General features: G+C 46.4%; 1 protein-coding gene across 8 annotated transcripts in view; it reads left to right on the top strand.

Moving 5' to 3' along the window:
- Window positions 1-17,383, top strand: part of SMOC1 (SPARC related modular calcium binding 1) — a 139,571-nt gene that overhangs the window by 62,947 nt on the left and 59,241 nt on the right. For all 8 annotated transcript variants that reach the window (XM_080649876.1, XM_080649875.1, XM_080649872.1 and 5 more), the window contains exons 2-3: window positions 3,323-3,488; window positions 4,625-4,737. In XM_080649876.1, the coding sequence (XP_080506002.1) occupies window positions 3,323-3,488; window positions 4,625-4,737 (279 nt within the window). The remainder of the gene's footprint in view (window positions 1-3,322; window positions 3,489-4,624; window positions 4,738-17,383) is intronic.

The raw sequence follows: 17,383 nt of genomic DNA, 5'->3' as shown, positions 1-17,383 counted from the left end.
CTCGTGTGATCATGAAAACAGAGGGCATGTGTTCCTCGGCTCCTGCTGATTCCCATGGCAAAATAACCTAACACATAGTTCTTAAGAATCAGTGCGTTATTTCATGTAAGTAGCCCTGACTTCCATGGACAAGGAGCAAGTGGTGTGACGACAGCAGTGCCCTAACCTGCTCTTGGCCAGCCTTGCGCGTGAGGACAATGGATCCCGCCGTCTGGCCTGGCGTCTGCTGCTCACCAGGGAGAATGACGGAGCCAGGTCTGGCTGCATTCTAGGTGGCAGACAGATTAGGAATGGGACTCAGGGAGCCATACTGAGGGAGGAAGGAAGGGAGGCCAGCTTTGCTGTTTGCAGCTTCCTGTGTCCTGTGCCGTGTTCAGCTGGACCTATGGGTCCCACACTTTCCCTGTGCACAGGCGGTTGGAGGCTGGGGGCTGTAGAGGCAGAGGGGCCGGGGTCGGGGTGGGAGAGACACACCTCTCAGCTCAGCCTCAAGATAACTTAAGTTCTGGGGTGGAGCCAAGGCAGGAAGCTGTGCCCACTGCTGCCCACCATGTAACTCGGGAGGGAGGGGGAAAGCTCAGAGCATGAGGGTGGAAAAGAGGCCCAGGGATCCCCGGGGGGCAGGAGCCTGGGATGCCAGGCCTGTCGCCTGCACCAGCTGGTTCTGAGCTAATGCTGCGTGGGAAATGCCATGGCAGGGATGCTTCTTCGCCCAAGAATGGCGTGCCCAGACCTTCCGATGCTGGGGATGCGTTCACAGGCAGAATAGACGGTATCTTTGTCATGTGGGGCTCTGAGTTGGTGTTTCCATTGTTCGTCAAAGCACACAATCAATGCATCACACAAACTGTGTTAAGAGCCTTGAAGGAAAAGTGGGGTGTGAGAGGTTATTACAGGGGGACCATCCTCACCTGTGAGAGTTAGGGAAGGCCTCCCAGAGGAGGTGACGTGAGCTGAGGTCTGAAGCAGGGATGAGAGAGAGGGGAGCAGGAGCAGTGTGTTCGAAGGCCTGGAAGTGGAACCAGTGTGGCTCCTCTGGGGAAAACGCAGGCCAGTGCCTGACCAGCAGCCAGCAGGGAGGGGACAGAACAGGAAGTGCTGAGGCCAGAGAGCGGCCTCGGGGTTAGACTTCTACAGGAAGAAAAGCATGTGAAGGTCCCCGAGGGTAGTGGGACACCTCAGGTTTTAAGCAGGGGGAACCTGAGGGGAATTGAGGCTGGCGGTCTTGTGCCCCCTCCTGCTGTCCTATCAGCTCATCCCTCCTCTGTGTGCCTGCCTGGGAGGCGGCAGGCTTCCTCTGGATGTGACTCGATATATTATTGATCTTTATCCTGGAGCACTAGGCTCTATCATGAAACACTCTCAGGACATTTCCTTTTGGGCTCTGGGAAAGACTTAGGTTGAACCTGTGAGTGTGGAGCTCAGGGTCTCTGAAGGGAGATCCACGATGCAATCCACCTGACGAAGCCTGTGCGGTGCTGTCAGCCCTCAGCTCTTCCTCCCTGTGCGGAGCAGCCAGCACCAGGCAGGAGGTCGGGGTGTGGGTTGGGGTGGGAGGGACTGGTTTTGCAGCTGGAAGGAGTTGGTGCATTCATGGACAGGCTTGGGCTCTCTTGGAATCTTTCCAGTAGGGGGCGTCGGTTTCCAGTGCTCCCTTGAAGAAATGGCACTGCCTCTGGACCTCCCTCTGCTGTTCTGAAAAAGGGTCAGCGAGTTCTCATCTTTTTGCTTCACTCAAAGGGCCTGCAGATATACCTGAAACAGGGGTTGTGTTCATACCTTCCCTGTACCCTGTGATCTTGGTGTGATCATTCAGTCAACTCTAGCACCACTGCAGCCAGTTGTGTGCTCATGACATCGCTATGCATTGTGGGATACCCATTTTCTCCCTCCACACTGATGAAGAGGCTTCAGTGTGCCCAGAGCTGTGCTATATGAAGGTGGTTGAGAGGAGACGCAGCTCTCAAGGCCCATGCTGTCGAATTACGGGCTGTTCAAAAGGAGCTCATGGATTGTATGGCCTCCTGTTAACAGGGGTTCACTGATAAAGGTGTTCATGGTTGAATAAGTTTGGGAGATGCATCAACATAAATGCCCCTTCCTGGGTATCTATTGCTATGTAACAAACTACCACTGAACTTAATGGCTAAAACAACAATTTATTATTATCCGTCACAGTACTGTGGGTTCATGGGGATCAGCTGGGCAGTGCTCACTTGGGGTCTCTCACACAGTTACTTCCTTTCATCTCTGTTTGTTGCAATCAGACAGTAACTGGGGGTAGACTCATCAGAAGTTGCTTCACTCACGTGTCTCCAGGCCTGGGTTGTCTGGGGATTTCTCCCTGCACATGGTTTCACCACATGGTAGCTTGGGCTTCCTCATAGCATGGCCGCCTCAGGGTTGTTAGACTTCTTACATGGCAGCTGGTTTCCTCCAGAGTGAGTGTTGCAAGAGGCCTGGGAGGAAGCTGTAAGACTTTGTATGAACTTGCTTGGAAATTCCCAACACTGCTGCAGCATTTGATTGGGTAGGTAAGTTAGTGAGGCCAGTCCAGATTCATGGGGAGGGAATTAGACTCCACAGCTCAATGGGAAGAATAGCAAATAATTTGCAGCAATCTTTAATTTACTGAATCTCTTGGAGATTCACAATGCATGAGAATGTACCCAAGGTGTCTGAGAAGTCCTAAAGAAACCTGTTTAACTCAGCATTTTCCAAGCTGATTATTATTGTTATGTTTAAAATCAGGAACTCCCTTACTCATAGAAAATCATTTAGCTGTATTCTGCCAGAGAGCAGTGGGCCGAAATGAAAGAGTAATAGATTTGGGTCTCAATATTAATTTCTAATAAACAAAACTATCCAAAGATGGAATTTAGAGATTGCTAGGGAGTTCCTAATTTGGGGAAGTACCAAAAGAGAGTTCTCGTGGCCTGCATGGATGGGAAGGCTGAAGGTCCCAGTGGGAAAAGCTTTGATTTGACTTCTGGCCAATCAAATGCACCACTTATAGCTATGTAACTCTGGGCAAGTTACCTCTCTCTAAGCTTCAGTTTCCTTATCTACAAAATAGACGGTTTCTGTCCATAGGGTTGTTGTGAGGACTGATGAGATAGATCCTGCTGGGAATTACCCAGCACAGGTGCCTTCCTTGGTGAGACTTTGTGGCTGCTCAGTTCCCTTCCACATCCAGGCTTTACTAGTAATAACTTTGGGTTTACTCTGGACTTGTGAAGTAAATCAGTATTGTAAGTCATGGGCTCGCCCCTCATTTTCTTGCAAGAGTAACCTCTATACCCTTTCACTTTTTCCAATCTAGTTTCTCATAAGTGACCGTGACCCTCAGTGCAACCTCCACTGCTCTAGGACCCAACCCAAACCCATCTGTGCCTCCGATGGCCGGTCCTATGAATCCATGTGTGAGTACCAGCGAGCCAAGTGCAGAGACCCAGGCCTGGGTGTGGTACATCGAGGCAGATGCAAAGGTGAGTTATGTACATCTCTGCCCAGTTGAGGAGAGGTGCTTGGGCACCACAGCTTCCTGCATGGTACACTCCTTAGCAGCGTGTGGTGGTGGGGGCACGGGAGTTGGGGATCTCAGAACGAGTCTATTTATTTGGTCTGCTATCCTATCCCCCTACCCTTTCTACCAGGGAATATGAAGTGAACGGGTCTACCTGAAGAAATGAGCACTTTCCTGTCTTTGAAATACTGTCGCCAGGCTCGGGCTTAGAGGGACGTGATGCTGTGTGGCTAGGGCTATTTATTTTTATTTTATAAATGGAGATGCTTAAAATAGCAAGACATTATTGCTGGCTTCTGAACAGGGGTTCCAAATTGTTGGCCAAGAGATCTGGTGTTTTTTTTGGTCTGCTCACCTGTTTAAAAATATTAAAAACATTTACAACAACATTTAAAAATTAGGAGATTCAACATCAAAATCTGGATTTTTGTACTTCTCATAAAAAATTGGAAGCTCTGGGAATATTATGTTTGTGTTCCCTCCCACCAGGCAACACGCAGCTAGAGCTGAGGAGCAGCTACCTCCTGTAAAGGGGAACCTGCTCTCCGATTTGTCACAGTCCTCAGCACCCCCTATGGTGTCTCCAAGCTGAATGCTTCTCTAATTGATGTCACTTTCCTACCCCCTGCAGATATTTGGATTTGTGATTCTGGGCTGCTTGGAGCCATTATAGGAATTGTGGGAGGCGAAGCAGGCCTCTGATTTCCTGAAGAAAGTGCTTGCCATTCTTGAACTAGAAAACATCTTGGAGGCCCCGTGGGCTTGCATGTTTTTTAATAAACCCAGTGAAAAATAAGAGAAGTGGAACAAGTTTTGGGGGGGTACTTGGAAGAAAAAATAAATAGAATGTGGTATAAATACAACCCCCGCTTTTCTAAGAAGAACACTGACGAGGAGGATGAGCCTGTGCACTCACTGGCCCTGCCTGCCATTGGAGGAGCCAGAACTGTGGGGGCTCCTGCCGGGATTGTGGTGAGGATGGATGTGAGAGATCCCGAGGGGTCCTCAGGCTCCCAGGCCGGACAGCCATGAGCTTGCATGGCGCCTGCGCGGAATCCAAGGGAAGTGTGACATCTGCTCGCTCCTCTCCTCTTCTAGACGCTGGCCAGAGCAAGTGTCGCCTGGAGCGGGCTCAGGCCCTGGAGCAAGCCAAGAAGCCCCAGGAGGCGGTGTTTGTCCCGGAATGCAGCGAGGATGGCTCCTTTACCCAGGTGAGGCCTTGGCCCAGTCTCTCTGGCCGGGGGCCGAGAGGAGGTGCCAGGCACAGGAGGGCCGCCCCGAGCCTTGGCTCTCTGGGAAACAGCTGAGGCTCTTTGACACCCTCTGTGCTACCTTCTGGTGCCTACGTTCCCCCTCCTGGACCCTCCACGTGGCCCCTTGCCAGCTGGCAGTGGGCGCTGAGAAGGCGTGTGCAAGTCCGAGCCAGGAAACTGGCATTGCTTGGTCCCCATCCTCCCTGCTGGCCCTCTCCATTTTTCTCTTCTGTCAAATGGAGGCTGATTATTTTTTCTTATCCTTGCCAGTTTCCATGGGTAACCCTGATATTCCCTTCACTATTTATTGCTACCGCTCTCTGCTCCCCCTCTGCCTTCCCCCAGTCCCCCAATGAGGCAGGGACCCCTTGGAGTACAAGGTGTACTGTGGTGCTTGGAGTACGTGGTGTGTGTGTGTGTATGTGAGTGTGTGCACACAGATTTTAAAGTTTCTTTTCAGGCAGTCCCGCCTCTCATCCTGCTCTGGCCAGAGCTTTGTGTAAAAGTAACACTGGCCGTGTTGATGTTGGCTCAGACTATTTCTAAAACAGGCAGCAGGGGACAATAGGACAGCAGGTTACTCCTTCATAAGCGTTTAGGCTGGAGGTGGGGCGGGAGGCAGCTGGATGAAGGCACTGTCCATGAAAGTGGGGAAGGTCACTGGCAGGGGTGAGCCAGCTGGGGGTCGGGGATGGTCCTGGTGCCTTGACTGTCTCCGTGGAAGAGAGCGGAGATGGATGGAAGCAAAGCCATCAGAGGTTTCAACCTTCCCTGCAATTCTGACTCGGTGGGGCAAAGGGTGTGGGCTGGTCTTCGGGCCCATGGGTTTCAGGTCTCCTTTGGGGGCTGCGCCCAGGGGAAGGCTGCTTTCAGACTGACCACCCGCTTAGGAGGAAATGTGGCGGGGTGGTGGGGAAGTGGCTGGGCCTCGCATTTTTAGAAATTCCCAGTGGATTCAAATGTTCGTCCAGGACTGAGGGCCACTGCATTAAAAAGGACCTTGGCTCATTTTCTCACTTAGGCCTCACCCTGGGCCTGTGAGGTAGGTGCTATTATCCCCATTCACAGAAGATGCAGCCACAGCCGGGCACAGAGTGGCGGAACTGGGGTGCAAGCTCAGCTCTCTCTAGCTTCAGAGGCCTCCACACTCTGCTGTTCTCTGAACGGGCAGTTTTAAAGGGGGCTCTGAGGTGTGGACTGGCAGAAGGCAGTCTAGTGCTGTGGTGAGTGCACCGGTCCTAATGCTGTGGTTAGGGTACCAGACTGCCTGAGCATGACTCCCAGCCCCCACCCCTCAGGCAAGCCACTGAACTTTCCTGGGTCATACTATCCTTATGGGGAAAATGGAGATTACCTCCATTATTATACATAGTGATAATTATTATATCTATTATTATGCTACTATTATTACTATCAATAAGTATTACTATAGCTTACCTCATAAGGTCGTGTTGAAGATTACATGAGTTAATGCATGTAAAACACTTGAAGCACATAAACTGCTGTATAAATATCTGTCATTGTTATCATCATCATCCTCATCTCCACTCTGGCTCTGCTACGCACGTCTCCCCAAGATTTTATGAATGATGTCACTTAAGGAAAATAAAACCTTGTGTTGAACCTCCCCAAGTTTGAAAATTGATTAGCCCTCTCCTCAATTTTTTATTACAGTATTTATTCTAGTGGAAAGAATGCAGGCGATCTTTGTATATGGATTTGAGAATTCACATACCGGGGAGAAAAACAGACCTCTCTCCGCTGAGTTTGGGGCTGAGATGGAGTAAAGGTCATAGGAAGGAGGCAAAATCTCTTCCCCCCTCCCCCCTTTTCTCTAGGCTTGTGTAATTCTGAGTGTGTTGCTTATGAGAGCGGTTGACCCCTGCCCTCCTGGTTCTGAAGTGTTTGCTGCCACATGACAGACAGCTGTTGGCCAGCTTTTGTTTGGGCTAGACCACGCCGGACCAGGTGGTGTTTTCGGGGAGAGGAACTTCCCGATTAGTTAGGGCGGAATTGCTAAGTGAGAGGCCCCTGAAGTTCAGCAAAGGTTGGGGAGGCAGTCAGGAACCCCTCATTTGTTTGACACGGTAAGCGCTGCCATGTGTCTGCAGGCTCAAGGCTGGTCACCCCGGTGGGCAGCCAGGCGGTCAGACAGCCAGCCGGGCCTGTTACAGTGATTGAAATGGATGTGCTTTTCCCCTTGATCAAAGACACTGCAATAACTTCACAAAACAAGGCTGCCTCTTTGAGTGAGCTTCAGTCGCACTGACGGGCTGCCAAAAGGCGAGGGACAAATTGCTTTCTCCCTCCCCCAACCTCCACCAGCACCGAGCTGGACTTTATTGTTTTTTAAGACCGAAACCCAGAGATCAGCTATGGCTATGCTGCTTACCTATTCTTTATAATATCGATATGCATGTGTCTTGGCGTTAATAAAACTTGTTAGCACTATGAATTATGACAGTGACATACTCTTGAAGTTTAGAGGGGGAGGGAAGGGGTTTGAAAGGGACTAGGTTTGTCTGGCATGGGACACAGCTTGGGACCACATGACTGGCTTGGCTTTAATGGGGTTCATGTGGGATGCAATGATCTCTGTTCTCTTCTTTGTTTTTACTTGTCCTGTTCTCTCCACCCCAGCTCACACAGCAGAGTGGTTGGTGCACATTAGATTTTTTAAAGCCTTGATACCTACCGGGTCCACATCCTAGACCAGGGGTGGGCAAACTTTTTGACTCGAGGGCCACAATGGGTTCTTAAACTGGACCGGAGGGCCGGAACAAAAGCATGGATGGAGTGTTTGTGTGAACTAATATAAATTCAAAGTAAAGGAGCGGAGGGGAGAGCAAGAGAACCCTCCGCTCTTTCGGCTCCGCGGGCCAGATAGAACAGCCGAACGGGCTGGATCCGGCCCGCGGGCCGTAGTTTCATGAAGTCAAATTCTGGGAGTGGGACCCCAGGTGATGCCAGTATTGGGTCAAAGCTGCGACTGGCCCACTGCTGTCAGGGCTTCGTCACCTTTGTTCTTTTTTTTTTTTAAATTTTATGGTTGAAAATGTCAAAAAAAATGTGTTTATTGATTTTAGAGAGAGAGGAAAGGAGAGGGAGAGAGAGATAGAAACATCGATGAGAGAGAAACATCAATCGGCTGCCTCCTGTTGAAGCTGGGTGATGGGGATCGAGTCTGCAACCAGGGTATGTGCCCTGACCAGGAATTGAACCGGTGACCTCTTGGTGCATGGGTCAACAATCAACCACCGAGCTACACTGGCCAGGCAACATCACCCTTGTTCTTGATTGCATCATTAGAACATGGAGTTACTGCTCTTTGGTGACCTGCTGAGTAAGGTCGGGGGTCTGTGGTTTTTGTCCTCTGCGGTGGCCTTATCTATTTTCTCTTCTGGGTATCAGGAACGTGGCTCCTGATATCTCTTCTACCAAGTTCTCTGCCAAGCAGTTGCCCAATGCCCGAGCTGATTCACAGAAACCAGAGCTGTAGTAGAAAGGTATCGGATCACCACCACCAGGAAGTGTGGCTGTGGCGTGTCAAGCTTGTGCATCACTGGATAATAATGTTGACGACTCTTCATTGAGTGCTACTTGGTGCTAGGCACTGAGTTTTACACCCATAATTCTTTATTAGGACCTTTTGAGGTAGTTATTAATACCCTTATTTATAAGGGAAACATGAGCATCAGAGGGGTTGAATAACTGGTTCAAAGTCACTAACCTAGAAAGGACTTGCACCCAGCCTGCCTAGTTTCAAGGCCTGTGATCTTAACTTTTTTATGCTGCAGAAGGGTCCTTGATATAAATGAAATTTATTTCCCATTGTTGTTCTAGAAGTCCCCTCTCTGATCCTGTTGACCGACTGGTCAAGCAGAGATTTTAAAAAACCCTTTTGATTATGGAAAATTTCAAATATATATAAAAAATAGAAATAATAGTATAATGAATTCCATGTATCCATCACCCAGATTCAACAATGATTGACATGTGGCTGGTTCTGTTTCATCTTATCCCATTTTTGCCTTCCACCCCAAATTAGATTGCTTCAAAGCAAATCCCAGACAATATTTTTTCATTTCAGACAATTTGGAGCTTTGCTATGTTCTGAGCTATGTGCTGGTTGCTATGGGGGATTCAAGAAATGTCATGACCTGTGCCTCCACAGATCTCACATGCAGAAAAGAGATGAAAACATATGATAAAGTAGCCAGTGTATGAGATCATACATGTACAACTGGTTATATTTCAAATGCTCAGTAATTTACAAGTCAGTAACTTAGAATCCTGAATGTACATAATTTATTGTTGAGAAAATATATATAAATTAAAATTTTTTGAACATAAAAATCACATCTGAAGCAAAACTAAAAGGCAAATGATATATATTATTAGCCTTAATGACAAAGGACTAATATTATATAAAGAACTCTCACAAACCAGAAAGAAAAAAATTCTAGTAGAAAAGTGGGCAAGAGATATTAACGAACAGGTTACACAATAACAGATAGCCAATAAGGGAAAGTGAATGATGTCATTTTCCTTAGTAATGAAAGAAATACAAATAAAAATAATGATGTGTCACTTTGCTTGCCAGATTGGTAAAAATTGGAATAGGCTTGAGTGAAGGGAGAAGATGACCCCCAAATTGCAGTTGGGGGAGTAAATTGGCACTGACTTTTTATGGCATAACTGTGCAGGATGGGTCAAAAGTTTTTCATTGTGCCCACTTCTTGAACCTGGAATTTTACTTCTAGGAATTTATTCTAAGAAAATAATTAAAAATAAGTGCAAATATGTAGCCACAATGATTTTCACCTAAGTTTTGCTTATAGTAGCAAAAATTTAGAAACAACCTAAATATACAATAATAGCCTTAGCCAGTTGGGCTCAGTGGATAGAGTGTCAGCCTGCGGACTGAAAGGTCAAGGGCACGTACCTTGGTGGCAGGCTCCTCCCCGGATTGGGCCCTGGTCAGGGCTCGTGCAGGCGGCAACCAATCGATGTGTTTCTCTCACATTGGTATTTCTCGCTGTCTTTTCCTCTCTCTTCCACTCTCTCTAAAAATCAATGGAAAAATATCCTCAGGTGAGGATCGAAAAAACAAAAATACTAAATATTCAATAATAGAGAATTGCTTAAACAAAACAAATTATGGCATAGCCACACACTATGCAGCTAGTCAAATGGTGTGTTGCAAAGTTTTATTATATATATGTGTATCTGTAAGTATGTTAGGGACTCAATTAATTAAAGAGAGAACTATTTTCATTTTTTTTCTAAATGAAAAAGTTACATATACTTTGTAAAAAAAAAAAAAATCTGACAATACAGAAACACATAAGGCAGGAAGGTAAAGCCAGTGATTTCATCTTCCTGAAATAGGGACAATGAAGGCTATAACCCTCTAGATTTATTTTCTTTGTGAGTACTTATTATTTAGGAAAGAAATGGTATACTATCATATATGATATGTAACACTTCCTTAAACTAATTATATTGTAGACTTATTTCCAGGTTAATTACCTCATTTTTAAAATGGCTGCCTTGTATTTCATTGTATGAATGTACCATGAATCCTGGAAATTTGAGGATTAAATTTTTGGAAGGTGAATATTGGGTCAAAAGGGCATTCACTTTTTAAGGCATTTGATGCATGCTACCAAACTGTCTTCCATGGTGTTGAGCAGTGGTTGTTATCAAATACATTCCCAAGCCATTTTAAGTTGTTGTGTAGATGGATTGTAGCTCTAATAATACTATAGAATATAGAACTCCATTCATAATGTTGCTTCTATTTGAGCTCCATGCCCCAGGAACAGTCTTTCTTGATATAGATCTGTCTGGCACTAACGGTCTCCCCATTTTTACTTGTTCTAATCACTGTTCCTCCACCAATGCACACATATACGTACTCTTATTTTCTGAAGTCTTTTTTTTTTTTTGCATATAGGGGTCTGGGAAGCTGTACTTTCTTCTTCATAATGCTGTATTCTGAAGTTGGAAGCCCAAAGAAAATGTGTTGTGGTTTTTTGGCAAAGACAGTGGGCTCCCTTTGTCAGCATTTTATAGCTCTTACTGTTGTATTTGCCAAAACCCAGGGAATTACAGCCTATTTCTTAAGTGCCTGGGCTTGAACTATGAGCAGACCTTGATGTTCTTTTTTAGCTCCTCTTTTCCCCCGCCCCCTCCCCTACCCAACCCCACAGAGTAGAACTGTGCTTCCTGAGGTCACCCCTACAAGCCTGAGTTGTGTGACTAGCTTGCCCTGGAAACATCTGGGTTTACCATCTGGGCCTCCCTCTTCCAGATCCCCAGCAAGTACGGGAGGTATCGGTGATTTGCCTAGACCAGTGGTCGGCAAACTCATTAGTCAACAGAGCCAAATATCAGCAGTACAATGATTGAAATTTCTTTTGAGAGCCAAATTTTTTAAACTTAAACTTCTTCTAACGCCACTTCTTCAAAATAGACTCGCCCAGGCCGTGGTATTTTGTGGAAGAGCCACACTCAAGGGGCCAAAGAGCCGCACGTGGCTCGCGAGCCGCAGTTTGCCGACCACGGGCCTAGACTGTGAGCTTCTGTTGGCCTCAGCTGATTAAACATAGACAGGTGGGACTGCTGAGCATCTTCATAGGGTGAAAAGGATTTGTCCTATTTTTGATGAGCCTGGAGGTCCCAAAAGAGTCCAGAGGCTCAGAAGGCTCCAGTACCAAGACCCTGGTTGCATCCATAAGCTGGAGTGTTCTGAGCTTCCCCAGCCCATGGCTTCCCCCAAACAAAGCCAGTCCTGTATGTTTTACTGGGCACTACCCTGCATTAGGCTCCCTCAGCCTTCTGTGGCATGTACAATGCCAACTTTTATTTAAAAAAAGCAGTCACACTGTTAAAAATCCAAGCCCATCCTTTATGTATCGATGACATAATGGTCAATAGACCCACTGTTGGTGGGCAAGTGGTTGCTTGTCTTTTTCCTATTTGGTTAAGTGTTCAATCAAAATATTAGGGGTTTTTTTTGTGTGTGTGTGTGTGTTTTTTTTTACAATGTGAACATCCACCATGCCCAGGATGTTCACATGTGTTTTTTTCATTGAATTGCTCTTGTTCCAAACAACTAGATATTGCATGGGATAACTTACACGAAAATGCCCTCTATCTAGCACCTAATTGCTGTTTGACATATGTTAATTTTCTTCCTCTTCAGGTTTCAGGCTGCTCAGCTGTAAAATGGGAGAGCTAGTTGAGCCATACAGAGGCTGGCAAACTCTGACCCATACAATGTATAAGGGTTCCAATTACTTTACTTCTTTGCAAACACTTGTCATTGTCTGTTTTCTTTATTATAGCCATCCTGTTAGCTGTAAAATGGTATCTCTCTCTTTTTAAAAAAATATATTTTTATTGATTTCTGAGAGGAAGGGAAAGGGAGAGAGATACAAGAACATCAATGATGAAAGAGAATCATTGATCAGCTGCTTCCTGCACACCCCCTACTGGGGATTGAGCCTGCAACCCGGGCATGTGCCCTGACCAGGAATTGAACCATGACCTTCTGGTTCATAGGTCAATGATCAACCACTGAACCACACTGGCCGGGCTGAAATGGTATCTCATTGTGTTTTTACTTTGCATTTCCCTAATGACTATTGATATTGAGCATCTTTTCATGTGCTTTTTGGTCATTTGTATATGTTCTTTGGAGAAATTTATATTTAGATCTTTTGCTCATTTAAAAAATTCAGTTATTTAACTTTATTGAGTTGTAAGAGTTCTTTTTATATTCTAGATGCAAGAATCTTATCAGACATATGGTTTACAAATATTTTCCCCCATCATTGAGTTAATTTTTCATTTTCTTGATAACGTCTTTTAATGCATAAAAATTTTAATTTTAATGAAGCCCAATTTATCTACTTTTAAAAAACATTGCTTGTGCTCTTGGTGTCTTATCTAAAAAACATTCCCTAATCCAAGGTGAGTTTTATGGTTTTCACTTTTATATTTAGGTTGATCATCCATTTTGAGCTCACTTTTGTACAGGGTGTGAGGTTTCGCATGTATATATCCAGCAATCCCAGCACTACTTGTTGAAAAGGCCGCTCCTTCCCCCCTTAAATTGTCATGGCTTCCTTGTTGAAAATTTATTGACTGTTCATGTGAGGGTTTCTTTCTGAACTTTCAATTCTATCCCATTCATGGACATGTCTCTCCTTATGTCAGTGCCACCCTATCTTTCTTACTACAGCTTTGTAGTAATTTCTGAATCTTCCATTTCCTTTTTAAACACTTAAAATTTTTAAATTGATTTCAGGGAGGGAGAGATAGAGACACCAATAATTAGAGAGAATTATTGATCGGTTGCCTCCTACACACCCCCTACTAGGGATCAAGCCTGCAACCCGGACATGTGCCCTTGACCAGAATTGAACCCGGGACCGTTGAGTCCACAGGCTGATGCCCTATCCACTGAGCCAAACCAGCTAGGGCCATTTTCTTTTTAAATGAACAGTGGGGTGAGTGTTGTTCTGAACCCATGTGTGGGGTTAATGCCAGCTACCATCACCAGGAGAGTGAGGAGATGGGGGCCCAGGAGCCTGAAGCCACTGCTGTGGTTTTAGGCATTGTGACAAGTATCCATGTCCTTGGTTTGGTATTTGCAAGGAAGGAAAAGGGGCGGGCGGGGGTGGGGTGGGAGAAAGGTGCAAATGAGGGGATTAGAAACTCTCTAGAATCACTAGAGAGCTCTATCTTTGGCAAGCTAATATTTCTTCTTGGATTCTATAGTAGGGAAGGGATTTCTTTTTCAAATTAGAAACCGTGGGTTACAGCGAGCCTTGATGCCTGAGGAGATGCATTGCTGCCTGCGTGAGTCAGGCATTGGGCTCCCGCTTACTCCTCTCCCTCCACTGACATAGCTCTGTGGCCGTTAAGGTTCTTAGCACATCAAGGTATGAAAAGATGGAGAAGCTTGAGCCTTGGTGAGCAAGAGCCAGCAGCTGGCTGCTCAAGGGGGCTCTACTTCTTGCTTTCCTGTGCGTGGTCTAGGTGACGAGTAATTTGCAGTGAATATACAATCTAAGTTATGTTGCTGTGAAAGCAAACTTTAAATGTAAATGGTGACAGGGACAGGGCCTGATTCATCCAGTGCAGAAAGGACTTGTCTTGCAAGTGACTTATCTAATCTCATACATATGTCTTCTTTTCCGTGGGAGAGCTGGTACCCCTGGGTCACCCAGCAGGTGCAGACATGTGCAATAAGATGAGGGTGGGTACAGCATGCTCAGGACATTGTCTCCACTGTGTTCTGTCGGGAGTTGCCTACCACTGCTCAGTCCTACTGTCTTCAATGGCTCTTCTCCAACTGAATGGCCACCGAGCATCCTTTCCCAGGTTGGCTGCCTCCTTTGCTTTGGAGGAAGCCTGCAGAGGCTGGGTGCTCCCAGCAGGGCACATCCCTGGGTGAGTCTGTCCCCAAAGTTTGTCTGTTGTGGAAATGAAAGAAGCAAGCTCTAGATGGTATGGCAGCTCCTCCTCTGCGAAGGGGTGTCCTTGGGAGGGAGGGAAGGATGGAGGCCTGCTTCTCTGGCCTTCCTTCTGCCTATGGGAATGGGGAGGCTCAGTGATGGGAGTCTTCAATCACCGTCTCTGTGGTTCATTTTTTTTAGACAACAACAACACTTATTTATATAGCACTTACCACATGCCAGGCTGTTTTAGAAGTGCTTGACACATATTAACTTCTTCAGTCCTCGCTGTGACCTAGGCAGTATTTAGTCCTCTCTTTGAGCTATGACACTATTATATCCCCATTTTATAGATGAGAAAATGGGACTCCAACATGCCCAGGGTCACCCAGCTTGCAAGTAGTAAAGTCAGGATTCAAACCCAAGGGCCTGCTGCAGAGTTCTTAGTCCTAATCACTACTCTCTATGCCTCTCTAAAGGACATTGCATCTTAAAAATTTTTTTTGGTATGTTTTTGTTTTTACTGATTTCAGAGACAGGAAGGGAGAGAGAGAGAGAGAAACATCAATGATGAGAGAATCATCAATCAGCTGCCTCCTGTACGCCCCCTACTAGGGGTCTAGCCTGCAACCCAGGCATGTGCCCTGACCTGGAGTCAAAGAGTGACTTCCTGGTTCATGGGTCGATGCTCAACCACTGAGCCACACCAGCCGGGTGGGCATTGCATCTTTTAAAGTGATATTGGCTATAGCATAGCTAGGGGGTGACTCAGGTGAATCGGTTAGAAAATTATGTCCCATGAGGAATATTCAAAAGAGCCAGAGATGGTTTATTTGGAGACCAAAGGGATAAATGAGCACTTTCTTCAGACATTTGTCTGTGGATGACAATAGCTATTTACTGAATAGTCTCACAGAGCCGACTCAGGATTACTGAGTAAAATCCTATATAATAAAGAGTTAATATGTTAATTAGACTGAACAGCAGAAAGACTGGGGCTGTGAGGGCCGAGTCCCTTGCATGAATTTCGTGCATCGAGCCTCTAGTATGTACACTGAGTGGCCAGAATATTATGATCTCTGAACACATAATAATCTGGCCACTCAGTATATATATATATTTTAGAGGCCCAGTGCATGAATTCATGCATGGGTGGGGTCCGGCAAGCCTGGCCAGGGGGAAGGGACATGGGCGGTTGGTTGGCCTGCTTGCCGGTCGAATTCCTGGTTGAGGGGACAATTTGCATATTAGCCTTTTATTATATAGGATATACACTGAGTGGCCAGATTATTATGTGTTCAGAGATCATAATAATCTGGCCACTCAGTGTATATAATGACTCAGATTCTGACTCAAAATAGGGAAGAACTTTTTACAAGTAGAGCAATTCACAGATGGAAGGTCTGAACCAAAGAGAACTTAACTGGGAAATGGACGAGCAGGGACTGAAGGCTTGTTGAGCAGGGGTGATGCGGGGTGGGAAGGAAGTGCCAATGCATTGGGAAGGAGCTTAAATTGAAGACTCCTGGGGAGTAACTCGCACACTTTTTAGGATTTTATAAGACAACTAGAGGCCCAGTGCACGAAATTCATGCACTGGGGGGGGGGGGGGGGGAGGAGGTGTCCCTCATCCCAGCCTGCACCCTCTCCAATCTGGGACCCCTCGGTGGATGTCTGACTACCAGGTATCGGGACTAAACTGACAGTCAGATATCCCTTTCACAATCTGGAACTGCTGGCTCCCAACCACTTGCCTGCCTGCCAGCCCAATATTACCTCCTAACCAATCCCCTGCCAGCCCGATTGCCCCGAACTACCCTCCCCTGCTGACCTGGTCACTCCCATTTGCCCTCTCCTGCCAGCCTGGTCACCCCTAACTGCCCTTCCCTGCTGGCCTGGTTGTCCCTAACTGCCCTTCCCTGCTGGCCTGGTCACCCCCAATTGCCCTCCCCTGCCAGCCCAGTCGCCCCCAACTGCCCTCCCCTTCAGGCCTGGTCACCCCCAATTGCCCTCCCCTGCTGGCCTGGTCAGCTCCAACTTCCCTCCCCTGAAGGCCTGATCACCACAACTACCCTCCCTCGCTGGCCATTTTGTGGCACATGCGGGCGGCCATCTTGTGTGAGGGTGTGAGGGTCAATTTGCATGTTACCTCTTTATTATTAGGATTGCTACTGCTCAACCAGGTGGGTAGGTACACAGTAGGCCCACAGCAAGCACTTACTCAGGGACCTTCCAGGCAGAACCATTAATACCCACACTTAGGGCCATTGCCACACCACTCTGTGCATATAACACACCAGGAGGAGTCCTTGCAGGTCAGTCAACTAAACTATTTTGCAAAATTAAAGGGGTCAGGTATTTTTTGCCAGGTCAAAGTAGAGAAAAGTAATAGGAACACAGGAGGGAGTTATGAAGGCAGAAAAGTTAAATTAAAAGTGAAGTCAGATACAGAAAGAGGAAGAGCTCCAACTCCTGCAGGCCCAGGACTGGCCAGACCCTCACAGTTCAGATCTAAGCAAAGCTCCTACACAGGAGGGACTCTTAATGGGCATTTTAAAACATAAAAACATATTTGATCTCCCCCTCCCCACTGCACCACCAAATGGAAATAAAAGTGAATGATCCAGGTACCATATTTGCTGTTTACAAAACCTTGTCTATTCTAAGCACCAAACAGAAGGTCAGGAATCAAGAAAATAAAGCTTTTTGAGTCCCTGAAGCCCTAACACCCAGGTTTTAAATATATTTTAGATGTGTGTTGGGACAGTGTTCATTCATACTTTTTTTGGGGAAAAAGGGCTTCATCATATACTTGAAAGTGTGGTATTAACACTGACAAATTGAGTACTAATTTGTAAATTTGTACCTTACTCCTAAGCAGCAAAAGTTCAATTTAGAGAGGGTTGTAGAGTCATATAACTTTTGGGTTAAAGGGGACTTCAGAGGTTCCTGGTTCATCTTCTCCTTCCTCTCCCTGTCCTGCCCCAATCCAGGGCTCAGTTTCCATTGACAATTTCTCAAGAAGCAGTCATCTAACTTTTGCTTGATTGCCACCAGAGACAGGAAACTCATCACCACCAATGAGAACATGCATAATGTATTTTGGGACAATCTAGTTGGAAAGTCCTTCTCTA

The sequence above is a fragment of the Plecotus auritus genome (assembly GCF_963455305.1).
Source record: "Plecotus auritus genome assembly, chromosome: 1".
NCBI lineage: Eukaryota > Metazoa > Chordata > Mammalia > Chiroptera > Vespertilionidae > Plecotus > Plecotus auritus.
This window is presented reverse-complemented; position numbering and strand designations above follow the sequence as displayed.